The sequence below is a fragment of the Marmota monax genome, unplaced genomic scaffold (assembly GCF_021218885.2).
Source record: "Marmota monax isolate L192 unplaced genomic scaffold, Marmota_monax_Labrador192_F-V1.1 WCK01_AAM20220418_F8-fsc00001, whole genome shotgun sequence".
Taxonomy (NCBI): domain Eukaryota; kingdom Metazoa; phylum Chordata; class Mammalia; order Rodentia; family Sciuridae; genus Marmota; species Marmota monax.
This window is the reverse complement of record NW_026693777.1, coordinates 15,936,861-15,961,387: the sequence shown is the minus strand read 5'-3', so window position 1 is coordinate 15,961,387 and position 24,527 is coordinate 15,936,861. Positions and strand designations below refer to the sequence as shown.

At 40.0% G+C, this 24,527-nt stretch overlaps 1 protein-coding gene across 4 annotated transcripts in view; it reads right to left on the bottom strand.

Annotated features, from left to right (window-relative positions):
• Positions 1–3,114: 3,114 nt before the first annotated feature.
• Gng2 (G protein subunit gamma 2) overlaps positions 3,115–24,527 on the bottom strand; it is a 119,261-nt gene continuing 97,848 nt past the window's right edge. For all 4 annotated transcript variants that reach the window (XM_046461384.2, XM_058584534.1, XM_058584533.1 and 1 more), the window contains 2 exons: positions 20,757–20,872; positions 3,115–6,380 (listed from right to left, as the gene is read on the bottom strand). In XM_046461384.2, coding sequence (XP_046317340.1) covers positions 6,252–6,380; positions 20,757–20,843 — 216 coding nt within the window. In that variant the 5' untranslated portion in view covers positions 20,844–20,872 and the 3' untranslated portion in view covers positions 3,115–6,251. The remainder of the gene's footprint in view (positions 6,381–20,756; positions 20,873–24,527) is intronic.

Sequence of the window (24,527 nt, the reverse complement as noted above, 5' to 3'; positions counted from 1 at the left end):
AAAGGAATACTTATCTAACTGGCATTCTCTATTCCCTAGAAGGCTACAGATTACCTAAAAGAATTACCAATTCTTGTATAGTGGGCCATTAATACCGAAATCACCTCCACTGGCTGGTAATCCACCGTTGCTCCCCGCTTGGCTTCCCATATCCTAGAATTTATCACTTTGGTCATTGACAATTTACTTGTATGCTTCCTCCATTAAACTACAAACTCTACAAAAGAGGCATCATGTTGTCTGCCCTCACACAATGCCTCAACCACAGTAAAATACCAACTGGTTTGGAGGTGATAATAAGGGCAACAGGAGTGAAGAGAGGAAAGTGATTAGTATTCCCTGGAATCATTCATAGACAACACGAGATTCAATCCAGGGAAGATCAAGCTGCTCAAGGAGTTGTGTAATGACATTTCAGAGGGGCTAACCTCATGTAAAAGGGTGAAGGTAGATAAAATCTCAGGGCAGTGAGGGAGACAGATGAGCCAGAAGAGACAGTAGGAAAAAAGAAGAGGATTAGCAGAGTGGAACCTGACTCTCTGGAAACTTGAGAGTCAGGCAGTCGTGTGAGGACCAAGTTTGGTAGACAGGATCACCATGAAGCAGAGCACTTTGGGTTTCTGAGTGTGGTAACATGGATAAGTCTGGTAAGGACTTCAGGTTTCTTAGACCAGCATTCTACCTTATGTGGCCTTAGTGACTCTCTCTCTATTCCCATGGTGGGTATGTGAACCAGATCCAGCCAGTAAGAGTTTGAGGAAGTATTCTAGGGATATGAGCAGGGGATTTTGCCAGGGCTATCATGTTCTTTTTTTTTTCCTGTGATAGCTAAACTGATGAGATGTCAGCCTGGAGCTGCTGACAGTATCGTGATGCTGTAGGGAAAGATCTGAGAAGTAAACCAACACAGAGGGAAGCAGAGTCAAGGGATGAGAGGGTCCTCTGAAGACATCAGCTGAGCACCTGGATCCAGCTGGACTTGAAGTAGGTCCTATTTCTGGGCTCTTCAGGCATCAGGCATTTGCGGTGAGGTTCCTGTCTCTGGCAACCCGGGAAGCCCTAGTGAGTGAATGAACACTCGGGCACATAGGGTGGCTGAGAGTGCAGGAGATGAGAGTCAAGAGTGGCCACACCAGCTGGTAAGGCAGGAATTCTGACAAGAGGCAGTGAGGGTCTGAACCCAGGACTTGGGGACTAGAGGGAGGCAAGTCAAAACACGAGAAGGAAGAATTTGTATTTTCCTCCCTTCAAGGGTGAGTGGAAGTGATTCTTTTTCATGATCCTCTTTTTCATTTCAAGAATTACCTGGGACGCTTCTTTAAAAGGCAGAACCTGAACCCTCCTCCCAGCAACCTCTACTAATTCAGAATATCTGGCAATGACTCTTAAGAGTATAAATTCTGTTGCATATTAGGGGTCTGAGGACCCCTAACTTAAATACTTAGGACAACCAGCTTTTCATAAGACCTAACAAAGAAGGCACAAACAAATAGTAAACACACTCTTTTTTCCCCACAGTGCAGTAAATGACTTCCTGAGAGTGAACATGTAACCATGAGTGAAAATCCAGCCAGGCCTGCATCTGACTGCATGTTTGACTTGTTCACTTTAATTTGGGTTCAACTTTGTGAGACAAATGAATCAGACATTCTTGTCCCTATTTTATAGCATGGTGAGATGAGAGATGAAAGGATTGGCCTGAGGTTACAGGGGAATTCTGGAGCCTAGATCTGATTCCCGGGCTCATGCCAAATCAGCTATTGCTTGGATATGGTATGAGTTGAGGTCACCAGGTGCTGTCTTTCTGCACTTTAGGGTAGAGCTGCATGTCCTCCCTCAGCTTATCTTATTGACCTGAAGAAATAGTAGGAGTTCTCACTGAGGAAAAGCCTGGGAGCCCATGGCCCCCTTCATTAAAATAAATTCTGCCTAAGTCTCCTGATTCTAAATAGAAGAAAATGTAGATTTGGGGCAGAACCGAAGGGAAAGGGATTTCCCTTGGCAAATTATTTGCAATTTGTGGATTGGAACTGACCCAGCTCCAATTCCCTCTGTCATTGTGAACGCTGTCTAAAATGTGACCAGCTTATTAAAGAATGAGAGCTGGAGGCAGGTCTCCCACAGGGGCTCCAGGAAACAGGAACAGAGCTAAAACCCACTGGCATCCTCTTCCCAGTGTCTCAGATGCAGGCCTGGCTGGGTTTTCACCCATGGTTATGTGTTCACTCTCAGGAAGTCATTTACTGCACTGTGGGGAAAAGAGTGAGTGTGTTTATTATTTGTTTGTGCCTTCTTTGTTAGGTCTTATGAAAAGCTAGATGTCCTAAGTACTTAAGTTAGGGGTCCTCAGACCCCTAACATGCAACAGAATTTATACTCTTAAGAGTCATTGCCAGATATTCTGAATTAGTAGAGGTTGCTGGGGTCGGGGGGTGGGTGGTGGAGTTCAGGTTCTGCCTTTTAAAGAAGCATCCCAGGTAATTCTGAAGCAGGTGGTCTGTGGACCACTGTCTAAGATATTGTGATATCCATGGAGCACTGGTGCACTCTGCCAAGTGGCCCCTTCATCCATGGTTTAAAGATGCTGCTGTTGCTGGCACTGGATCTAGGAGGTCCAGTGTTTCTTTCTTTACTAAAGGGGTCTATTACTCACTGGCATTATTTGAGGGACATTAGGAAGGTTTTTCTGGACCAAGAAGATCTTCCAGGAGTTGCTGCTACAGTCTTAAGGATTTATCTTCTCCAGTACACCTTTTAATTAATGGGTAGTTTACAGAGTATAGCACTTTTTGTTAAAAAAAATAATAATAAAGGAAAGATATCTCTCTTGGTATACCCAGAGCTCATCTGTGTGCATGGTCCAGCCTGCCAGAGTCCTGGACTCTTTCCCCACCCCCATCTTTCTTTGTTCCCAGTGGCTCTAAGATGTAGAGAACAAGGCTTTTAAGGAGTCCCAGGTGAGTTTTCCCTTCTTTAGGACCTATGTTAACAAAGAAGGCAAATTAATGGATTTGTATTTCCTTATCATCTGTATTTCCTTTTTAAATTAACCAGGAATCGATCGATGGGAAGGTGGCCCTCAGACCTTCACAATGAAATTGACTCCAAATGAAATGAATCTGAAAATTCCATTTATTAAAACAAATACATTGTCAATGTGGGATGAAAATGTACACATCACATTCAGGTTTTCCTGTTTTAACACTTCTGTATTTCCCTCTCTTTGAATGACACATTCTATAGATCTTATGTAGGAAAAAATGTGAACAATCCTTGGGCTATGAAACAGTAATGTATATGTAACAATCCACCATTTCCAGGAGCAGCTAGAAGCAAATATTAAGAAAAAATAAATAAAACCCCTCTAAGAGAGCATACTTGATTTTCTCAGAATTCCTTACATGAATATGAGTGTATGGAGAAATTTTTTTATTGTTGGATTTTTTTCTTGTTAGGCAATCTCTTTCCAATATTACTAGCAGAATCAGACTCAGATCAAAGCATTTATTTTAAATCTTTGATTTAAATTAAATAGTACTTCATTTCAAATAAAATATCAAAATTTAAACTGGAGTTAGTATTGAGAATGATGCAAATTGTTTTTTTTTTCTTTTAGAGAGCTTGCATTCTAAACATGAAGTCTACTATTAGTATTTATGAACTAATTCCATGGAAGATTTCTTTATTATACAGGTAGATAGAAATTAGGGCCTTAAATAATTAAGCTGAATTTTTCTATTATCCTTAAGATAAAATTATGCTGGTGAAAATGATTGTTGAATTTCTAAAGGAATTAAGCTCTTTAGAGGCCCTATGTAATCAAAAAACTAATTTCCCCTTAATAAATACAAATACCAATAAACCAAAACTCATATAAAGGTTCTGGTATTATAACTACATAAAGACATGAAATTATGAAAAAAGCCGAAACATTTTCCTTAAACTTAATTTCAGACGCTATGTATTTTCTGCCTTCTCTCTCCTTTTATAGGCACAGTCACATATAGTTTGGAACCTCCTTAACTTTTCATTGCCAGATCTATACTAAGGTGCTTCCTAGAAATTTTAATTGCTCCAAAGATCTAAATTTACATGGAAATAACAAGAGTCCTTCTTAGAGAAAGAACTGGTATGGATTGTGGAAATGATCTGGGCCTTCTAATGATGCTTCCAACACCCCCAAAGAGTGCTTTGCTCAGTTGTTTTCATATAACTATATCTTCAATTCACATTTTAGCTTGCCTTAAAAGTGTGATTCAGTTTTAGCTGATTTCACAGTACCCCTAATCTCATTGTATAATACTGCAGTTCAATAAACACTCTGCCAGATTTTTTTTTCACTTTTCAATCTTCATTGGAATCCCACTGACTATAATAAAATCCCAAGATTTGATCAGAAGTTTCTAGTTACAGAAATAGGTTCATTCATTTTGTGAATATTTCAGTATCCTCTTCTTCCCATCCCAGGCATAAGCTTTAATTGGACATTTTAATTCTTTTACTAGCATGCCCAGAAAGGAGCTAGCGAAAATGTTTACCAAGTCTGTTTCAATCCTTGGTGTGGTATTTTTATCTTCTTTTTTCTCCCTCTTAGTAATTTTTTTTTTTTTTTAAATAGGAGAATGGTGAGGAAAGAGAGGAGAATAACTATTTTGGAATTAATGATCTTTTGGGACTTGGAAGCATACACGATGTAAGAGAGGCCCTCTCTGGCTGGGAATGACACAGAAAAAAAAAAAAAAAAGTGACAGAGGCTTCCAGGGTCTGTCATTACTGATGGAACTACAGCAGCAATGAAAAATCACTCCCAATATCTTATCTTGCAAAGAGGGAGCTCTAGCTGCAAGGAAGTTGTAAATAAAGACTTAGAGACTTTAACAAACAAGGTAGAGAACCAAAAACAAAGGTTTCTTTGAAAACTTAGTGAAAATTGAAAACCAGCACAGTGGAAAAAAGAGCCAGACCCTTTCCTGGTGGAACCAGCTCTGGGGACCATGCCTGCTGCACAAAGAGTGGGCTTCAGGGTCCTTCTCCCTGGTGGGTGAAAGGCTGGTGTTTCGAGAAAGGATCACCCTCTGTGGAGCTCTTGGCTCATTTCTGATACTTTAATGAAGGAGGGCCATGGATTTCTTGTTAAGCATGCAAAAAGCATTCTTTCAGTCTGGAATTTTTATAATTCAGGAGAAGAGGAAACGCTCACCCTCTAGTAAAAGCACCTTCCAACTCATAGTGAATCCCTCACGGTGCTGCTTGGGGTATCTGTGCTGCCCTGGATCCTGGATAAATCAAAACGCTTTGGATTCTGAAAAATATATTACAGAGGCGCTTGTTCCACTGTTCACTAGGAGGTATTTTAGGCATGGCTAAGGCTCTGAAGTAATGTCAATTTTCAGAAGACTGAGGTTTCTCCTCCTCAGCATCTTCTCTTTCTCTCTCTCTCTCATTTCTTTTCCTAACTTTATAGTAAAACAACAAAACTTCTGAATGGATGTAACATAGGGATGTTTTCATGCAATATTACTCAAAAATTGTCACAAAGATAAGAAAGCACCAGTCACAACACATGGTTTACTTGCAGAATCAAAGCTATCATGTACAAATATTAGGAATAGTGATAAGAGAACACAGACAACCGGCTTTTTGTTGTTGTTATTACCATGAGAATATACCACAAGGAACATCTCCCTAGACATTTTGGGTGCTCATTCTTGGAGTTCAGTCTTACAGAGAAGTCCAGCCTTATCTTCATACTACTCTAAGGGGAGGGGTGTGTGGAGGAGAGAAGGAAAACAGAAAAAGGCACAAAGACTAAACATCGATGCCATTAAACCGAACTGCGGCTACACTGGACAACTCGGTTTATCAAAGGGAATTCTAATGACAATATTCATTCCGAGAAGGTCATACACAGCTTAGTACAGCTGTCTGTTTTAACATTTATATATATATTTTAAATATGAAGCAGAAACGTAAGGGCTTGGGGGAGGGTAGCAGAAAAGAAGTGACACCAATTTTATTTTTATACATTCCCTCCTCCAGGCAGGTCTGCAGAATCAGATCTCTTTTAAGTCAGGATCCGCTTTCATTCTCATCAAGGGGACCAGTTCATTAAACATGCACAGCCTGGAGTTTCCAGGATGGTTCTCCTCCCTCTCCTTAAATGTTGTGGACAAGAAAGGTGCCCACTTTGCTAGAAACTCTACGGCAATGTCCCGGGAGCCCTGAGGCTCTTCAGCCTCCTCCTGGAGACTTTAAAGGATGGCGCAGAAGAACTTCTTCTCCCGAAATGGATTTTCTGAGGCCGGGACAGGTGTCAGCAGGGGATCTTCCTTGGCATGAGCCTCACAGTAGGCCATCAAGTCTGCAGCTGCCTTGGAGACCTGGAGGGAAAAGAGAAATAACCAGAACTGTGGGGGCAGTTTGGTGCAGTCAAGGCCCAGCTCTGGGGTCTAATGGCTTGGCTCCAATCCTCATTCCACCACTAGTGTGCAAGTGCAGCAGACATTCAACCTCCATAGTAAGGGAGTCAATGATGTTGACTGCAAAGGATTACCACGAATAGATATTGGGGCTAGGGTTAGGTGAGAGGGTCACTTAGGGCCCAAAAGTGAAGGAGGCACTCACTGTCCGGGTCATGCTGGTATCAACCCTGCACTGGTCCAGCCCTGAGAGGGCAAGTTGGCTTCAACTGTATACCCAACATACCTCATTTGTGCCACTCTAGTCCCATCCCTGATTGCAAGGATTAAATAAATGAGATAATCCATACAAGTCATTTAGTAAGAGTTCCACACAAGCTAGCTCTTGTTATCTTTCTGTAGCTGTGATTCTCTGCTTCAGAAATGGTGCTGCAGAGGCTGTTGACGCCCCCTCTTCAACTGAACACACCAGGAGGCATATATGAGTATGTGTGAATCATCTGAACACACAAACAGAAGGTTACAGAGTGCAGGAGTATATATACATATTGCAATATGACACCTATGACTTCAGCCAAGCCTTGTACCTTTGAGGGATGCTTCATTGGTAGACTGTCACTGATTTGGGTAATGCTATCCTTTCTCACACTTTCACAGCTTGTTGTCAGGAGTTGTCTGTAGTACCTTCCTTTGGCAGTGGCAAATTTTCACTACTTAAGGGGATAGATTTAATTTTGAGAAACTAACATATCAGGGGGTGAGTCAGGTGACCAATCAGAAAAATGCCATGTGGGGGTCAAGAGTCAATTTCTTTATGACATAATACACTTGCTCTGAGCATCACTCCAAAAGACTTTTCCACATGAGAATAACACCACTGTTCTTCTATAAGTGTCCCAAAGCTACTTCTGAAAGCATAATCCTCTGGAAGAATTAGGTAGATATATTATTGCTAAAAATATTCACTGCCCCTCCCAAGGGGTGGGGTATACAAATCTCTACAATGACCTCAGTTGGCCATGTCACTCATGACTTGCTCTAGCCAATGAGATGTGAGTAGAATTGCCATAGAAGGATTTGGGGCAGAAGCCTCAGGAGTCCATGTATAATTTGTCATATCCTTTTTCCTTTGCCACTTTGTCCAACTGAAATAGTTAACTAGGAAAGCCCTTCATTGATTCAGAGGTTTCAAGGAGTAGCATAGTGGCCACACCCTTGAATTTTGTTCCTTGCCTAGGACTAAGTTGATTAGACCTCTCATTGCTTAAAGGAAGGTCAGTTTTACTATTTCCTGGTTGAGCGTGAAAATCAGTTTCATCCTCTCATCCTATAAATCTTTAAAGTTTTGGATTTTCTGTTCCCATTCGCACAGAATGCACAAAGGCACTGTTCCTGTTAGAAGGTGCTCAGATGCCAGAGTTCTTGATAAATGTGACATGGTAGGGGAGCAGCAGCAGATCGGTTTTTTTTAAGATCTCACAGTGGCTCTATAATCATAACTTACCTTGTTCCTAACATTGGATTAAATTTTCTCTTTTGATCTGAGGTAGGACTGAGATGTATATCTTTGCTATTATAAGCTCCAATGAATGGAGGCAGGGGACAATTTCTTACTACCATGGAATTAGCCTACCTCACTGATGCAATGAGGCATAGGTATTGTTATGGGTATTAATTTCCTCTGGTTATCTGAACAGATCACCAAAACCTTAGTGGCTTAAAACAACAAAACATTGGTTCTCTCCTAGTACTAGAAACCAAGGTGTCAGTAGAGCTGGTCCCTATTAAGAGACTGCAGGAGAATCTGTTCCAGGCCTCTCTCCTAGCACCTGGTTGCCAGCAACTGTGCAAACCATTTGTAGCACTGTCACTCCAGTCTTTGTCTTGGTCTTCACATGGCATTTTCTCCTGGGCTCCTCTGTCTATACCTGTTATTCTCGTCTGTGCAAATTTCCCATCTCATCAGTCATTGCATTAGGGTCCACCCTAATCCAGTGTGACCCTCTCTTGACTTGACTATATCTACAAATTCCTTATTTTCAAATAATTTCACATTCTAAGATTCTGGGTGGGCCTGAATTTGAGGGGAAACTATTCAGTCTAATATAGTATATTGGTGCAAAAATTATGCTTGTTCTTTAGGACATTGCAGCATTAAAAAAAAAAGTTTATTGTATTTTGTTTTAGAAATTGAGTTAAATTTTCTCTTGTATCTCACAACAATTCTGAAGGAATTATCCACCTTTTATAGATGAAAACTTGAGTTGTTCAATGGCATACAGCAAAGCACATGTCAGAAAAAGAACTTGAACCCTGATATTTTTGCCTTAAGCCACAACTATCTGCATATAAACTACTGTACTGTTATATGTAGACATCTCAAAAGTGTGGCTTGTTTCAAAGGTTGAAACTGAAATTTGTTTTGCACCTTTACAAAATGCTATCATAGCAAAATGAAAGGAAATAGTCTATTTTTGTGTTAGCTCCTCTGAATGAAAGCAAAGGTCAGACTTTCAGACTGAATCATGACCACTTTATTTCATGTCTTAGCAATACTCATTATTGTACCACATAGCAGCTTAGCCGGTAAGCAGCAGAGACTGTAAAATAGTAATTTCGAAAACTCTCCTGCTAAGGAGAGATCCAGCGTTGTCTATTCCTACTCATTTGTAGCACTCATATGCAAAGATGTGGTGTGAATTTTTGAAATCCCCTTTCATTCCACAGAAAACACTATCCTGTGCCAAATAAGTAATTTGAGTCTCTTCTATTTGAACAACTGAATTCTGAATAGTTTGCTTCTCAAAGCATATTATGTGTTTTATCTTGTTTCTGTGACTAGATTGCAACCTCCTGTGGATGATGGTCCACAGGACCATTGTCAGAATGTCAGAATCCTAGTAGTAACTGGAATAATTATAATATTCGTAGCCCTTGCTATGTGTCAGAACTGTGCAAACCACATCACATACAATATCCAGTTTAATCTGTACAACAACATGAGTAAAATATGATCATCTTGAATATGTGAAGCTTAGGCTTTGTCAGATCAGTGTTTGCCCAGGTTTTGGCTCAGAAGCAGCCTGCTGTGAGTCTCAGTGTTCCTGACTTCATCTTTATGAACACTCCTCCTTTCTAACCTGGGCTATCATCCTCACACTTTATCTTACAATAACTCACAGCAATATTTTCCCTAACAGATCTCTTGCTTTCTACCTATTCCTGCTAACATTTTGCACATAGTCATCTTTTATATTCCTAGGCCTAGTTCTTCCATTGGGATTTCCCCCAAAACTCTAGAAAACCTTTTCTGTCCTGTTGACTCTTCCTCTAAAAATACCTCAAATTTGGCCCCTCACTATTGTTTCTACTGCAACTCCCTAATTCAAGTCTCCATCTTCTTTCTCCATGATTACTAATCTCTTAAATAAAAAGTGATTAACCTGGGTTCCCCATTGGGTCCATGGATAGAATTCTAGAAGAAACCACTGCAGTCAAATAATAAAAATTAATAACACTAGCAAGTACCTATCTGAAACCACATTCCACTGATAAAATACTCTGAATACCCACTGGTTCTATATTAACACCAAAGTTTTGTTTCCTGAATTTAATTATAGAGAAATACCACAGAAATCCAAACTGAGTGACATTTTACAAAATAAATGGACTATAATCTTCAAAAATGTCAGAGTCATGACACTGACATGGGACTGTCAGACAGGATAATTAAATGTAACACATAATTCTGAACTGAATCCTTTTGCTAACAGGGACAGTACTGGGAAGATTTGCAATACTTAAACAGGGTCTCAGAATTAGAAGGTAGTAACGTATCGGTGTTAATTTTCTGATTCTAATGACTGCATTATGATTGTGTAGAAAAATGTTTTCACTTGTAGGGAAAGGCACATGAAAGTTTTTGGAGGTGATAAGGCATCTTTTCACATCTTCTCAAATGATTCAGGGAAAAGGAAATTCTTTGCCCTGTACTTGTGATTCTTCTGTAACTTAGAGATTATTTGTAGAAAAAACCCCCAAACTTTCCAAAAGGGCAAAGAGAAATCAGAGACAGTGAATAAAGACAACTTTTTCACAGTTAGAAAGGCAAGCTGACAAATGCAATAGTGGATGGGAGGAAAAGTGGATAGGTCAAGACAAAAACTTTACTTAAGATGAAGCAATAATGCTATGTTTATACGCTGATGTCAATGAAGAAGTAGAGAACCAAAAACTGATGACGCTGGATGAGCAAGGGGTGGATATGGAAGGCCGGCAAAGTGTTGGAGCAGTTTCTTTGGTTCAGGAGACCCAGGTTCTGATGCACAAAGGAAGGAATTCACTTTTGACCTTCCCAGATTGACAACTGTTGAAAACCAGTCATTCAGAGATCTTTCCAAACTAGAACCAGGGAGTAAGCGGTGGGGGACTCTAGACAGACCCTAGAAAAGGCACCAGAACATGACTATGGGCTCTGAAAAAAATAAGAACCAACTCTAGGCAGACACCTTGACAGTTCTGAAAAGTCAGGATAAAAACTGGACCTCCCCCAATTTAAATGGAATGTAAAGATACAGCTCCATTCATTACATCTGGGAATTGAGACACATTTTTTAAAGTGATGTCACAAAATGTGTGCAAGCCATCAAGCAAAGACATGAACACTGAGGAGTTTCCAATGGCCTGTGCACAGGGAAGTTAGGTGTGTGTAAGGGTGCCAGTCATAAAATCACCCTTTCAGTTGGGGTGCTTGTTCATGGAACCATCCAGGGTTGACTTGACTTTAAGTGTTGCTTAAAAGGACTTCAAAGATTACACTGGATGGAGGCTTGCAATGGAAATGCATAAAGAAAAAATACATCATCTTTCTCCTGCTCTACACCCAAACTGTTGTCAACTCATCTCTTCTGACAACAGATATGTAACCCATATTCCCCACACCAAGAAATTCTCTGACATCACCCGAGCATCATGCACTTTAACTTAGTTCTGACACTATCTACCTGGAAACAGCATCAGATCCCCCAGGCTGAAAGTTCAGTTTCACATAGTTGCTCCCCTCTTCCCATTTCAGACACTCACTGCAAGCAGTGGGCCTCAGCATACCCACAACTTCTATCCCACTGGACTATAAATCAGAGGTTCCCATGATTCCCTCCTGAGGTTTGCTACAGTGGCTCACAGAACCCAGGAAAACAGAAAATTGCCAATTTATTACAAAAAAATATTTTGAAGGATATAAATGAAGAGTAAGATGAAGAGACATAGAGGACAAGGTTTGAAAGGGTCCCAAATGCAGTGTTTCTGTCCCATGGAGTTGGGATGCACCACCCTTCCAGCATGTGGATATATTCATGAATCTGGAAATTCTGCATCACATACTTTTGGTTTTTTTTTTTTTTTTATGGAGGCTTCATTATTTAGGCATGAAACATTACTAACTGTATTTCCAGCCCCTCTCCTCTCCATGGAGGATGTGGGGTGGGACTGAAAGTTCCCAACCTCTAATCATGGGCTGGTCTTTCTGCTAACTAACTCCCATGCAGGAGCTTATCATGAGTCACCTTATTGGAACAAAAGATGCTTTTATCACCTGGGAAAAGACGTGGGTCTTAGGAGCTCTGTGTTAGGAACCAGGGTCAAAAATCAAATATTAGAGCAAAAGATTCCCTAGAACCTCTAACTAAAGGATTTGGGGAGCTCTATGTTGGGAATCTGTGGAAGATCACACACACACACACACACACACACACAATTCCACAGCAAATTATTGTCAACATCAAGCAGAAGAAATGTAGGTGAAAGCAGAAGAAACTGCCAAACATCTGGGAAGACAGCACAGAATTTTCTTTCTTTTTTTTTTAATTTTTTATTGTTGGTTGTTCAAACAGAATTTTCAAACTAGGGGATGTTGGGCTAAAATTTGACTAAGGATGTCTTTTACTTTAATCGAAAGCTGCTGAACACATTTTAAAAAGATTTAATAAGAAATATCAACACATCTAGGTTAAGCAGTAGTAAATGCAGAAGAAACCTCAAGATTCTTTAGTATATCTTGGAATTATACAGAAAAAATGAGAGGTGCTATGTAGAGCAAGATTCCTAACACAGAGAATGGAAATCAGTGAGTTGCCATGATGCCTGCATCACCAAGATGCTTACATTACCATGATGGCTGCATCAAATGTTGTCTGCATCACCATGATGGCTGTATCACCATGATGCCTATATCCCTATGACTACCTGCATCACCATGATGCCCACATCATCACAATGGCTCATTACCATTATTTTTACACTATGATTGTTTGCAACACCATGACGCCTGCATCACTACATCACTCTGATGGCTGCATCACCATGACCACCTGCATCACCATGATGGCTGCATCATTATGATGCTTGTAATCACCATGATTGCTGCATAATTGCTAGTGGTCAAAGGTGAGTCTAAATATTTCTACTCTGATTGTGAAGAGTGCCCAGGATCAAACTTTGATTGTGACACTAGAGAAAGTATAATTTTATGAATAAATATTTACTATTTTTATTTGTAACATCATATGCGACTATTCTAAGATGTTGTCCCCTCCTTGCTCCCCTAAGGTGATACTAAACTGATGGCACATATCAATAGGATCCATGTAAAAAAGATAACAAAATAATTAATTGTCAAAACAAAAGTCCTCAAGAAAAGTACATCATATTTACATTATTCTATTGAATAAAAGAAGAAAGGCATTAATATTGTCATTTTAAAAGTTACAAGTTGGGCTGGGGATGTGGCTCAAGCGGTAGCGCACTCGCCTGGCATGTGTGTGGATGTTGTGTCCGCCGAAAACTAAAAAAAAATAAATATCAAAATTTCTCTCTCTCTCTCTCTCTCTCTCTCTCTCTCTCTCTCTCTCTCTCTCTCTCTCTCTTTCTTTCTTCCCTGAAAACTAGGATTTACAGAAAAATTAATTTCCCAAGGATTTGAATTACCAAGGTTTTAGAGTATAAATTGAATATCCGGTACCCAAAATCTTTGGGACCAAAAGTGTTTTGAATTTTTGATTTTTGGAATATCCATATATACACAATGAGATATTTTGAGTTGGGATCTAAGTCTAAACACAAAATTCATTTATGTTTCATACATAATTTATACACATAGCCTGAAGGTAATTATATACAATATTTTTAGTGAGCCTGTGGGTTTTGTTTGTTTTGAGCCTATGTTTTGACTAAGTCCTGTTATATGAAGTCAGGTGTGGAATTTTCCACTTGTGGTGTCATGTTGGTGCTCAAAAAGCTTTTGGATTTTGGAGCATTTTGGATTTTGGACCTTGAAGGTATAAATGTGCAACTTGTACTACTTCTATAGCTTTTAGGTACAATACAGAGGCTAAGTATGTACTTGGTGTTTAACAAATATCTACTGGGATGTTATAAATTATATCAACCTTCATGAAACTGAAGTTACATGCTGAATTATTACTGTATACCACAATTTAATTTAAAAGCATTTTGCTTCATTTTAAGGAAATTAAATGAATTAGTACTGGGTATCTTTGAACACATCCCTTTCCTCTGTAAGTTCATTGGTCTACTTGATTGATTTTTATCATCCTTGTAAATAGTCTCAATCGGTCTAAAAAGGAATTATATCTTGTTCCTCCTAATAAAATTAACATAAGCATTTTAGGGAAGAGATGTTAAAACTTTCAACTCAAATGCTGGAAAAATGCTTACAAATTCCTGGATCTAGGATTTTTCACTCTCTAGTATCAACCACAATATTATTTTATTTACTTTTGCTACTGGGAATTGAACCCAGGATTGCTCTACCACTGAGCTACATCCCCAGTCCTTTTAAAAATCATTTTTAGTTTGAGACAGGGTCTCACTAAGTTTTTGAGGGTCTCGGTAAATTGCTGAGGCTGACCTCAAAGTTGCAATCCTCCTGCTTCAGTGTCCTTGTCTCTGGAATTACAGATGTACACCACTGCACCCAGTCCAAGCATGATATTTAACTAGCTCATTACTTATTATTGTTTTCCCTGGAGTTCAATTTCCAATATATTATAAGTCAATCATCAAAATGGTGATTTAATCATAAGAAATGTTCATATTGGCTCACTCATTTATATACATTTATCCCTTATAAAAATTAGTCTGTTATTTTTATTTCAAATCATTTTAAAAACTAGGTACTTTTGATCAATGACATGAAACCTTTCTTTTAGATAATTAATTGTACCCTTCTTTTTTTGTATTATATTTAAGTTTTCTCCTATCACCACAGTTAGCTTGTTATATTCATGCTTGGAATTTCTAAATTCATAAATGAAATTGGAAATGTCATGAGGGAATATATGTTCCTGACATATATGATAATTATATATGTGAATCATATGTACATATACATATATATGATACTTCTGATACACAAATTTTAAGCTCTCTACTGAAATGAAAGTACTTATTGAATGCCTGTGCTCCCCAGCATCATGAAGGACGGAAAGTGGACAACATGGCCTTTGACTTTAAGGACTATGGTCATCTAGTTGGAAAAGTTTATTTGATGAAAGTGAAATTAATTAATAAATTTTGTCAGAATTGAAAGAGGTTCATGAACAAGTGGAGACAGAGCTGACCTATCATTGAGGACTATTTGGATAGGTAAAATATAAGGGGAAGGGTTTTCCTAGTGAAGGACCCAGAATAATCAAAGAAATAGGAATTTACATAGCACATTGTTTAAAGAGTAAGGGAAACCAGTTGAAAAAGTCTACTGGAAATATATGGGGAGAAATGAGAAATACATTTGGAATTTTTATGTGGGGTCAAATAATGGTACACCCAACTGGTATTAAGAGGTTATCATTTTCCCCATGTTCCCTGGCCTTGACTTTCTTCTTCTCTTACATCAAATTTTATTTTTCTTTTCTTTTCTTTCTTTTTTTGGGGGGATTGAACTCAAGGTTGCTTTTCCACTGAGGTACATCCCTATCCCTTTTTTTTTATTTTTTATTTTGAGACAGGTTCTCACTAAGTTGCTGAGGCTGGCCTTGAACTTGTGATCCTCCTTCTCAGCCTCCTGAGTTGCTGGGATTAGAGGTGTGTGCCACAGCCCCCAGCAAATATTTTTATTCATACTAACAGTGACCTCTGTCAGACATCCTCTTTCCAGCTTACAGTAGTTCCTGGCTCCTTTCCTATCTATTTGGATGGGTTAATTCCTTGGAGCCATGGTTATATAATGTGGTTCTATTCTAATGCCAGTTGATTGAAACCACAGATGTCTCATTCTTGCTAGAACAGAGATGCTACTCTACAACTATGGAACTGAGACTGAAAGGAATTAATTGAATCAATCTGTCTCTTTCTTCATGGAGCTGGAACTGTGAGTGCTACCCTGGAGCTATGGGTGGCCATCTTGCATCTGCCACATCAACCAGGCAGCTGAGAAATCCATTCTTCCAAGGAACTACATAGATAGAAGACATAAAAACAGAGACATGTGACAGAGCTCTCACAGTTCCCAGTGGCCTTTCACTTCTCCCTTACCCAGCTACACTTCTGCTTTCAGATTGAGGCACCCCATGTCTTTTCTTGTTATTACGTGCCTGACGAGTTCTAATGCAATGATGAATGAAGACATTTGCTGAACCTTCCTCTCTCCCCTTTGGTACACGTTCCCTTCACTAATGCTCTAAGGTCAAGCTCTCTTTTATTCTGTTGTTGCTCCATATTGGTGTATTTACATAAATCAAAGTGTCACAGTTCACAACCTGCCCCTCCCCATTTTTCTTTTATTTCTCTTTACTCTCTGTCCTTGAATGAAATGATAACAAAGAGAAAAGCTGGGAGGATAATCTGTATATGCCTGGGGCTTATGAACAGATAATGGTTTCATTAGCCCAAGTCTCCCAGGACCTGTGATGCAAAGGGATAGAAAACAAAAAAACTTGAAAAGCAAAAATGTTATTCAGATCTCCTAGGACTACTCTCTGCAGCCTGAGTTACTCTGGGGTCACCTGAGGGTCAAGACTACTCCCTGTTTAAGGGCCCCTTAGCAGCTCCAGTGAACTCCATCTCCTCTTATTAAGAGTCCTCCTCTTTGTCACCAAGCTGCAGTAGGTTCTGCCGGTTGTACATACAAGTATTGTTGTCCTTTTAGCTCAAAGGGGTCATGACTCTAAGTGAAAAAAAATCACAAGTCTGGCACCTTTGGAGAGAAGCCCCTTCCTGCTGGCAGCATCATACACAGAAAATACATGGAGAAGCTGAATGCTCAGAAGCCCTGATAACCAAGCCCCAAACCAGCTGATAACTGATAACTGTGTCAACCCAACTGTAGTTTTATCCAACAGCTAAACGAAAAGTTTTCTGTCACTTCACCACAGCATGCAGGCCTGGCTCTGAAGTGCAGAACAAATGCCAAAATAGAGGCTGCTCCTGCATTTCCAGCAAGGTAAAGCTGAATGATGTCAAGAAGGGCCAGAGATCTGAGTGCAGATCACCTAGGAAGGCAACCATTTGGTGCTCAGTTTAGAAGGTTAATGCTCTGTATATCTTTTAGTAGTGATTTATTTGTGTCTCTTTAAAGGACAATCAGGACATGGGGTTGGTTTCTTTCACAATGGTAATTGTGCTTCTGGGATATTTTATTTGTGTTGATAACAGGTCTTGTTCATAATTCTTTAATATAAATCTTACTAGGCTACAGATATTTGAGGGAAAACAATCATTAAAAAACATTTTTTTTTTTATGGGGCTGAGGATGGAACCCAGGGTCATGAGTTTATTAGGCAAGCACTCTACCATAGAGCTATACCCTCAACCCCAAGAATTGTGTTTTATCCATCTCCCGATCTCTGGAACCTAATAAGTACTAGCAGTTTAGAAAACTCCCAATAAAATATTAGATAAATGAATGAATGAGCAATCAGCAAAACTTTATGAGGAAAGTCTAGGAAAGCGTTTTTTTTTTTTTTTTTTTTTTGGTACCCGGGATTGAACCCAGGGCACTCAAACACTGAGCTATATCCCCAGCCCCTTTTTCATATTTTTTTAGATACCGGGTCTCACTGCGTTACTTAGGGCCTCACTAAGTTTCTGTGGCTGGCTTTGAACTCACAATCCTCCTGCCTTAGCCTCCGGCGGTGCTGAGATTTCAGGCATGTGCCACTGTGCTCAGCTCTAGGAAAGCTTCTTAAAGGACCTAAAGACTGGTCTGATTCTTCAAGGAGTCAATGCAGTTAAGCATTAGTAAAGCAGAAAGGTAGAAAGAATGTTCTAGACATTTGAAATTGCCATCAAGAAAATTCAAAGTGACTTAATAAGACCTGTGGGTGACAGGAAGGGGATGAAGCTGAAGTAGTGACTGGGGACCAGAGGAACCTCATGACCCTGCTAAAGCATTTGAATTGTATCCAACCAGTGATGCGGAATCATGGTGAGATTTCTAGTGGGAAACAAACACAATGGGATTTTCTTTTGTAAAGTTTACTTTGGTGGCAATGTGACAGGTAATCGATAACAATGGAGGTGGGTTGAGATGGGATTGCAGAGATCCGGTAGGAACCCCTTGCAGTCAGTCAGTCATTCAGGAGAGGGATGATGAAGGTCTGACCTATCACTAAAAATGTCTATTTCAGTTCTTCTCCCACTCCTGTCAGTTTCCACCAGCCATCAGTACACCTCCTTCAGGAACAGTGCCTGGGGATGCTGAGCAGAAACCGCAAATGCCAACCACAGTAGAGCTTCATGAACTTTTATCTTCCCTGGGCAGCCCAAAAGGCAAAGTGGCATTTTCCAGAATGCCTGCAGGCAGAACCCTCCTTCCACTAAAATAACCAAATGTCCTTTTCTGATCCCACCGTCCTTGAGCCACCTTGCTTCTCTCAGCAGTTGGTATGCCCAACTTGTCACTTTGTACTTTTCCAGAAAGAGAACAGAAAAGAAGAGGCCAGGAAGGAGGAACAGCAGAAAATGGCAAAGGAGCGAGGCAGAGGAAGGGACCTTTTATTTACCTCATTCGTGGATCAAGAAGAATTAAAGCAGTCGAAAGAAGAGCAGGCACTGATTAAACCTTATGGCCCATGACCACTAGTCAAATTTTACAAAGGGGGTTTAGGACTGATGGGAAAACATCCCTGGATATTTGCTCAGCTAACTTATGGAGAAAGATGAGCTTTCCCTTCACTCTCCAAGACATATCTGATGGGATCCAGAAGGACCAAAGCACTTCCCCCGGGACAGCAATTTTCAAACTTTGCTATACATGATTGTTTTGATTAATAAATCAAAAACATGAAAAAATACTGATGCCTGGACCATACCCAAGAGATTCCAATTGGTTTAGGTATGGTATTGGAATTGGTCCTTTTGTATAACCGTCTGGGTAATGTGAATATACAGATGGGCTGAGAACCATTGGCTTTCAACCAGAGTCAGCAAACTGTTTCTGTAATAGGCCAGAGGGTAAATATCTTAGGTTTGGAAAGTAGGATGAATGCTCTAGTTTAAAAAGGCATTTAGAAGAGTATTTTGGTTTTTTTTTTTTTTTTTGTTAGAACAATAAGATACATTTCTGTGTTCCATTTTATAGAATGTTCCTAGGGAAGTAGAGTTGTGATGATTGACACAAATCCTTCTGATTATCCTTCTCTGGCTGTCTATTCACAATAGATAGCTGTGGAGCCACCTTCACATTCAAAATCTGGCAACAAAGGTTTTGGATTTGAAGCCTTGCTTCAAATATCAGCCCTGATATATGGCAAAGCTGTCAGGTTGGGTTTCAGGAGTCAGAGAAAGAAAAAGAAGTAGACTATTAACTTTCATTAAAACTCTTATGTTGGCTGGGCATGGTGGTGCACACCTGTCATCCCAGCAACGCAGGCAGGAGAACAGCAAGTTCAAGGCCAGCCTTGACAACTTAGACCCTGTCTCGAAACAAAGAATTAAAGGACTGAGGATGAAGCTCAGTGGGAGAGAATCCCTGGTTTCCATCCCCAGTACCAACCCCCCACTATACACATCAACCCACCAAACAAACCAAAAAAACTCATAACCCTGTTGTTTTATTCTTAGGGAGATCAAGTTTCACCTTTGTGTGTTAAAGGAAAAAAATCCAAGAGGGTATAAGGAAGAAAAAATGAACCAACAAGGGTGAATAGAAGGGTTAAAAGAAAGAGTCTTAGAACCTGAGTAAGGACAGAAAAGTAAGAACCCAAATGAGAAGAGTACCTCTAAAAAGTCAGGGAGGTGAACCGGTGGACCAACCTGCCACACATTCCATTTTCCTAGCTGGAATTCAGCCATGAGCCTGTGTTTTACTTTTTGCTCTGTTTTAGTGTTGTTTTGTTTTTAATTTGACAAGAAGAACCAGCTTTATTTTATGCTATTATTTTTTTTTTCAAAATGTGGCTGAGTTAGTTTTTTTTTTTAATTTTTTATTGTTGGTTGTTCAAAACATTACAAATTTCTTGATATATCATATTTCACACTTTGATTCAAGTGGGTTATGAACTCCCATTTTTACCCCATATACAGATTGCAGAATTACATCAGTTACACATCCATTGATTTACATATTGCCATACTAGTGTCTGTTGTGTTCTGCTGCCTTTCCTATCCTCTACTATCCCCCCTCCCCTCCCCTCCCCTCCCCTCCCCTCTTCTCTCTCTACCCCCTCTACTGTCATTCATTTGTCCCCCTTGTATTATTTTTCCCTTTCCCCTCACTTCCTCTTGTATGTACTTTTGTATAACCCTGAGGGTCTCCTTCCATTTCCATGCAATTTCCTTTCTCTCTCCCTTTCCCTCCCACCTCTCATCCCTGTTTAATGTTAATCTTCTTCTCCTGCTCTTCGTCCCTACTCTGTTCTTAGTTACTCTCCTTATATCAAAGAAGACATTTGGCATTTGTTTTTTAGGGATTGGCTAGCTTCACTTAGCATAATCTGCTCTAATGCCATCCATTTCCCTGCAAATTCTATGATTTTGTCATTTTTTAATGCAGAGTAATACTCCATTGTGTATAAATGCCACATTTTTTTTTATCCATTCGTCTATTGAAGGGCATCTAGGTTGGTTCCACAGTCTTGCTATTGTGAATTGTGCTGCTATGAACATCGATGTAGCGGTTTATGCTATTATTTTATACTAGAGAAATCTAGAGAAGGCAAAGACACAGTAGAAAAAGGACCATTTACCCAATCATTAAATTTCTGTACTATCATTTCTGCTCTCATCCCTCTCTATGGAAGAGTAGTCAAATGACAGATGGCTGCAAACTGTGCTCCTTGTCGTCAGGCAGATGAACTGTGGGGGTTAAGTGGTCCTCACCTTTATCCTGTCGATGTTGGCTTCCATCTTGAGCTGTTCTACCAGCTTCCTAGCTTGTGCTATGCTGGCGGTGTTGTTGCTAGCCATCGGAGTGCTGGATGGGATGTTCAGACAGTCTAGAAGAAAACACAAAGAGGAAGACTATCAGAGAAGGAGCCACCAGATGGGCAAGTTCTTTGCAACCAGGGGATCCTAAAACCGTGGTTATAGCCAGGCCCAGCTCCTCCAGCTCTCTGCATTCCTGTTAGTACTACGCCCGACTGGCAGGCAGACCAGAAGATGAGGTTTCATTTTGCAATGCTTCACCCGCTTAACACACACACACTGCCACTTCTTGGAGGGTGATGGTGGGGGAGAATGTTCATCAAATTAGGTAGAATAAGATATTCTTCCACAATAAGAAAATAATTGTGGCTCAGAGGTAGAGTGCTTGCCTACACATGCAAGGCCTTGGGTTCCATCCTTAGCACCACATAAAAATAAATTAAAAAAAAAGGTATTGTGCCCAACAACAAATAAAAAATAAATATTTTTTTTAAAAAAGAAAACAAGATAGTCAAATTATCTTGATTTATAATATAAGTTCCAAATGATAAGGTGATGCTGTGCATTATTACTGTGGTGGTTGCTGTAGTCTATTGAATCCTAATATTGTTAGATTCTGAGGTAAGTGTGTTCAGAGGATGAGGAGGGGAAGATGAGCAGAGGGATGGTGGGTAAATTCTATGTTCCTTTAGGACTCAAGACATTGTTTTCAATGTTCTCCAAAAGGCCTCAAAACCCACCCTGCTGGTTAAGGGTGACACCTCAATCTATTTGTGGCAGCGACACTGCAGCAGGAGGGCTGGCTTCTCAGTGTCACTTCACCCAGCATTGTTGTAAATAGCCATTCCTCCCTATTCTGTGTGAATTACAGCTTGACTTACAACTATTTGCTACTCTCATCATTCTTTAGGAGTACACCAATAATGTCAGGGCAGAGGGATCGCCATCTTTAAATTGTTAAATACATCAATTAGCCTATCATTGTTTCTTCTAAATTAAGTACAAAAGACTTGCTTCTTTTATAAACATGGAATGGAGCACACATGTTTTTTTTTTTTAATTTTTTTAAGAGAGAGAGAGAGAATCTTTTTTAATATTTATTTTTATTTTTTTTAGTTTTCAGCGGACACAACATCTTTGTATGTGGTGCTGAGGATCGAACCCGGGCCGCACGCATGCCAGCGAGCGTGCTACCGCTTGAGCCACATCCCCAGCCCAAGCACACGTTTTGAGAGTGGAGTTCTGCCAACTGTGTAGATCACGAGAAGACGTCTTTGCTCAGCGGTGTAGACCTCCTCCTCTGGTGTGCCTGCACCCACTTCAAGCCCTACCCATTGTCATTTGTCTTCTAATCCTTTATTGACATATCATCTCCCTTTATTCCTGTTGTTCATCTTAAAAATTTCCTGTTTTCTTTTCAGTGCTCATTTCCCTCATGTTCTAATTGGGTCTTGCTCCATGTCAAGGTGCCCTATGCTATTTCAGGACCAACTGTGTGAATATGGCTCTTGAGGTCACTGATGCCCAATATTGAAGCGGTATCAGAGAGCTTCAATTTAGCTAGAAGTACATGACCCAAGAAATGAGAAAAGTTAAACACTGCTTCAGTCAACACTAGGAAAATCTTGTTCTGAAGACATTATATTAAAAGCCTTGACCTTTGCTAACTTTGGGAAATCTTTTTATTTAAGGATGGAGCAGGATGAGGTTACCCATCTCAAGAAGGAAAGAAGACACATAGAAAACTTAGGGAAGGAAGAATAATCCCAGCAAGTTTCATACATAGTTTTACCTCCCCCACTAAAACCAAAAAACAATTGTTTTAATTACAAAAAAGTGCAAAAGTCAAAAAACTACTTCCTTTGGCACTTATTTCTTGATATATTTCTTCAAGACAAAAGAAGAAATTATATATAATTTTCTGTAAACACACATGTATCTTTATAGAGAATGTTACTTTGTAATGAATACTGCAAAATAAGCCACCCAACAGCATTTGCAGTATAAATTAGAAGATAATTAACTGTTCCTGTGACTCATTTTCAAAGAGTTTGGAGACAAAACAAATGAGAGGGAAGACTGATGGGAGTTTTGAAGCCTCAAAGATCCCCAAACTCTACTTTCGTACATTTGGAGATCAAGGGAGGGGAAAACGCACGTTAAAACAACAACCACAACAAAAACTTTGATTTTATCAGCATGGTTAGGAACCCAGTCACCTCAGCCTTACAGCTAATGATATTCCCACAGTCAAATCAACATCTATAGTCCATCAAACATCATAGCATGGAGATGGAGTAGTGACTTACTCTGTAGAGGAGCCTAACCCTTCCATTCATCCAGAGTTGGTATCTGGATAATGTATCCCCTGGACAGGGTTCTGTGAAGCTAATGTTTTTGACAAACTAGTATTCATTCATTACATGGATGCATATAATCACAGCATTTTGAACCTGTGGAATACTTGGGAGTCTGTCCAAATACTCTTCAGCTCTCGAATCTAAACCAGATCACACAGTAACTTGTAGCAGAGACCACAATTTGCCTCCCACTATCCCTTCCTCTTATTAATAATGACCTTTAAAAAAAAAAAAACAAAACCAGAGATCATAAGAACCCTGAATCTTAACAGGGTATAGTTTGCTGAAAGACATTCTCCAGCTTCCCTTGCAAGTAGATATTGTTATCTGATTAAATTTTGCTCAATGTGATTTAAGCAGAAGCATCCTTGAAGGGGTTGGGGTTGTAGCTCAGTGGTAGAGTGCTTGCCTAGCCCATGGGAGCCACTGGGTACGATCCTCAGCACCACATAAAAATAAATAAATAAAGGTGTTGTGTCCATCTGTATATATATGAAGTGCCCTTGAAGGAAGGAGTTAACCCCTTGTGTCTCCTGCCTTCTGCTGCTGACCATCTTGAACACTCTAGGATGAGCAGGAAGGATATGAGTCTTTAATGACTTTGTGGAGACACCAGGCCAGCCGTGCACTGGCCCGCTTTGACACGAGAGAGGAATAAGTGCCTATCTTGCATACACCACCATTAGTAAGAGGTTTTCTGTCACTGGCCAACAGATATGCTATTAACTGATTAAAATGCTCCATTATTTCCATTAATGCATCTAGGAAAGTTGGTGTCCTAATGCCTGGAAAAGCCGTGAGTGTCCTGAGGAGACTGAGATGGAGAGTGTGTGTTTAGTTCTAGTGCTACTGTAGCAGACCATTACACATTTAGTGACTTAAACATTAGAGATCAGAACTCTAAAACGGGGTACCCTGAGGCTAAAATCCAGGTGTGAGCAGGGCTGTGTTCCCTCTGGGGGTGAATTCATTTCTTAAGAGAGAATCTGCTTCCTTTCTTTCTCTAGCTTCTAGAAGCTACCTGCATTCCTTGGCACTTGGCCCCTTCCTTTCCAAAGTTTCTTCAAAGCTGGCAAAAGTGAGTTGAGTTTTTACATCACATCACTCCGCTGAAGTCACATCTCCCTCTGACTCATCTTCTGTTCCTGTCTCTCTTTTAGGTCAGCTGATTAGCAACCTTAATTCCATCTGCAAACTGAATCCCCCCCCCCCCCCTTTCCAGGTAATATAATGTACTGACAGGTTCCAGGAATTCGGACATGACCAACTTTGGAGTGGGAAAGCCATTCTGCCTGTCCTGAAAGGAGACCTTGGCAGGAGTAGGGAAGGGAAGTAGGGAGGAGGGAAATCGAGGTGGGGATAGAAG